This window comes from Microtus ochrogaster, linkage group LG1 (genome assembly GCF_000317375.1).
Source record: "Microtus ochrogaster isolate Prairie Vole_2 linkage group LG1, MicOch1.0, whole genome shotgun sequence".
Taxonomy (NCBI): Eukaryota; Metazoa; Chordata; class Mammalia; order Rodentia; family Cricetidae; genus Microtus; species Microtus ochrogaster.
In genome coordinates, this window is record NC_022027.1 from 47,264,330 (window position 1) to 47,265,724 (window position 1,395).

General features: G+C 43.0%; 1 protein-coding gene across 1 annotated transcript in view; it reads left to right on the forward strand.

Annotated features, from left to right (window-relative positions):
- Positions 1-1,395, forward strand: part of Anxa3 (annexin A3) — a 52,797-nt gene that overhangs the window by 3,808 nt on the left and 47,594 nt on the right. The window contains exon 2 of the mRNA XM_005359522.2: positions 427-479. Coding sequence (XP_005359579.1) covers positions 465-479 — 15 coding nt within the window. The 5' untranslated portion in view covers positions 427-464. The remainder of the gene's footprint in view (positions 1-426; positions 480-1,395) is intronic.

A 1,395-nucleotide genomic window follows, 5' to 3' on the forward strand; every position in this document is an offset into this window, starting at 1 on the left:
GTTCATGCCTCCTGCCCACTCCCGTGTCAGTAGTCTGAGGGCAAGCATGGGGGTTCATGCCTCCTGCCCACTCCCGTGTCAGTAGTCTGAGGGCAGGCATGGGGGTTCATGCCCTCTTTGTTTTTCTTCTCAATAAACCACTTTGAGTAAATCTCCTTTCTGTACTTTTCATTATTACTTGTGTCTTTCTAATTGGTGTAATGAGGATAGGCAGCAAGACCTGAAAGACTCTTGCCAATACTTTGAATTTGGGAAGTGCCTAGTTAAATGCTTGCCCAGGGAATGGGTTTCCTGAGCTCAGATTCACACCCCCTTCCAGAGAAGTTTCTCATTAACTCCTGACATCTGCTTTCTGGATTTTAAACCTTGGGAGTTGGTCTGGAGATGTTGTTCTGAGTCACAGTAAGCTTTTTGTTTCTTTTACAGGTTACTGTGATTTCAGCTTGAACACACGGTGGACTATCATGGCATCTATCTGGGTGAGTAAAGAACTAAACCTCCACAACACAGTAACTTACGTGAGTCACAGAAAATCAAACTACCCGGAAAAAGAGTTGAAAGTTGGTTAACTGTAATATCTATGGCCAAACGCTAGAGAATATCTAAAAATAATAAATTATAAAAGAATATATTTTAAGCCAGTGTGATAGCATATATCTGTAATTCTAGAACTCAGAAAGTTAAGGCAGGGGGATGTCACGTTTGAGAATGGACTGAGATATTTAGGGAGAATCCATCTAAAAAGAACTAGTAGCGAACGATGTATTAGAGGGGCTGGAGTCATGGTTCAATAGTACACTTGCACGCAGAGGACCAAGTTTCAGTTCCAAGAATCCACACCACATCAGGCTGCTTCCAGTCACCTGTAGCTTCGGCCTCATGGGATCCAATACCCCAGCCTCTGAAGACACCCCTGCTTATGTGCATACAACCTCTCCACACACACACACACACACCTCTGTGTGCATAGACACACACACACACACACACACACACACAAGTTAGCAGTTTTTAAAGGTATTATAGAGTTCTGTACTTGGCAAAGAGGCCTTAACGAAGATTAAATTTAGTGCATAACTCGACATACATGATGATAAAGATGACATTTACTATCAGACAAGGGAAGGTAGTTTCTTCCAGTAGTAAAATTAGGGAAACTTCCAGCTCCTTGGGGGAAAAGTAAATCTATACTCCATCTCTCTTCATATGTTAAAATAAAATTTACATGCGTAAAATATAGAAATGAGCTGGTTAGTAAAGTATTTGCGCTGGCAAGCCCCAGGTCCTGTGAGAGACCCTGTCTCAAAACATAAGGGGAGTGCTCCTTAGAAATGACAGCAGATGCTCTGTGGCCTCTGTGTGTACCTGCACACACGCACCTACCCAGCCCTGGGC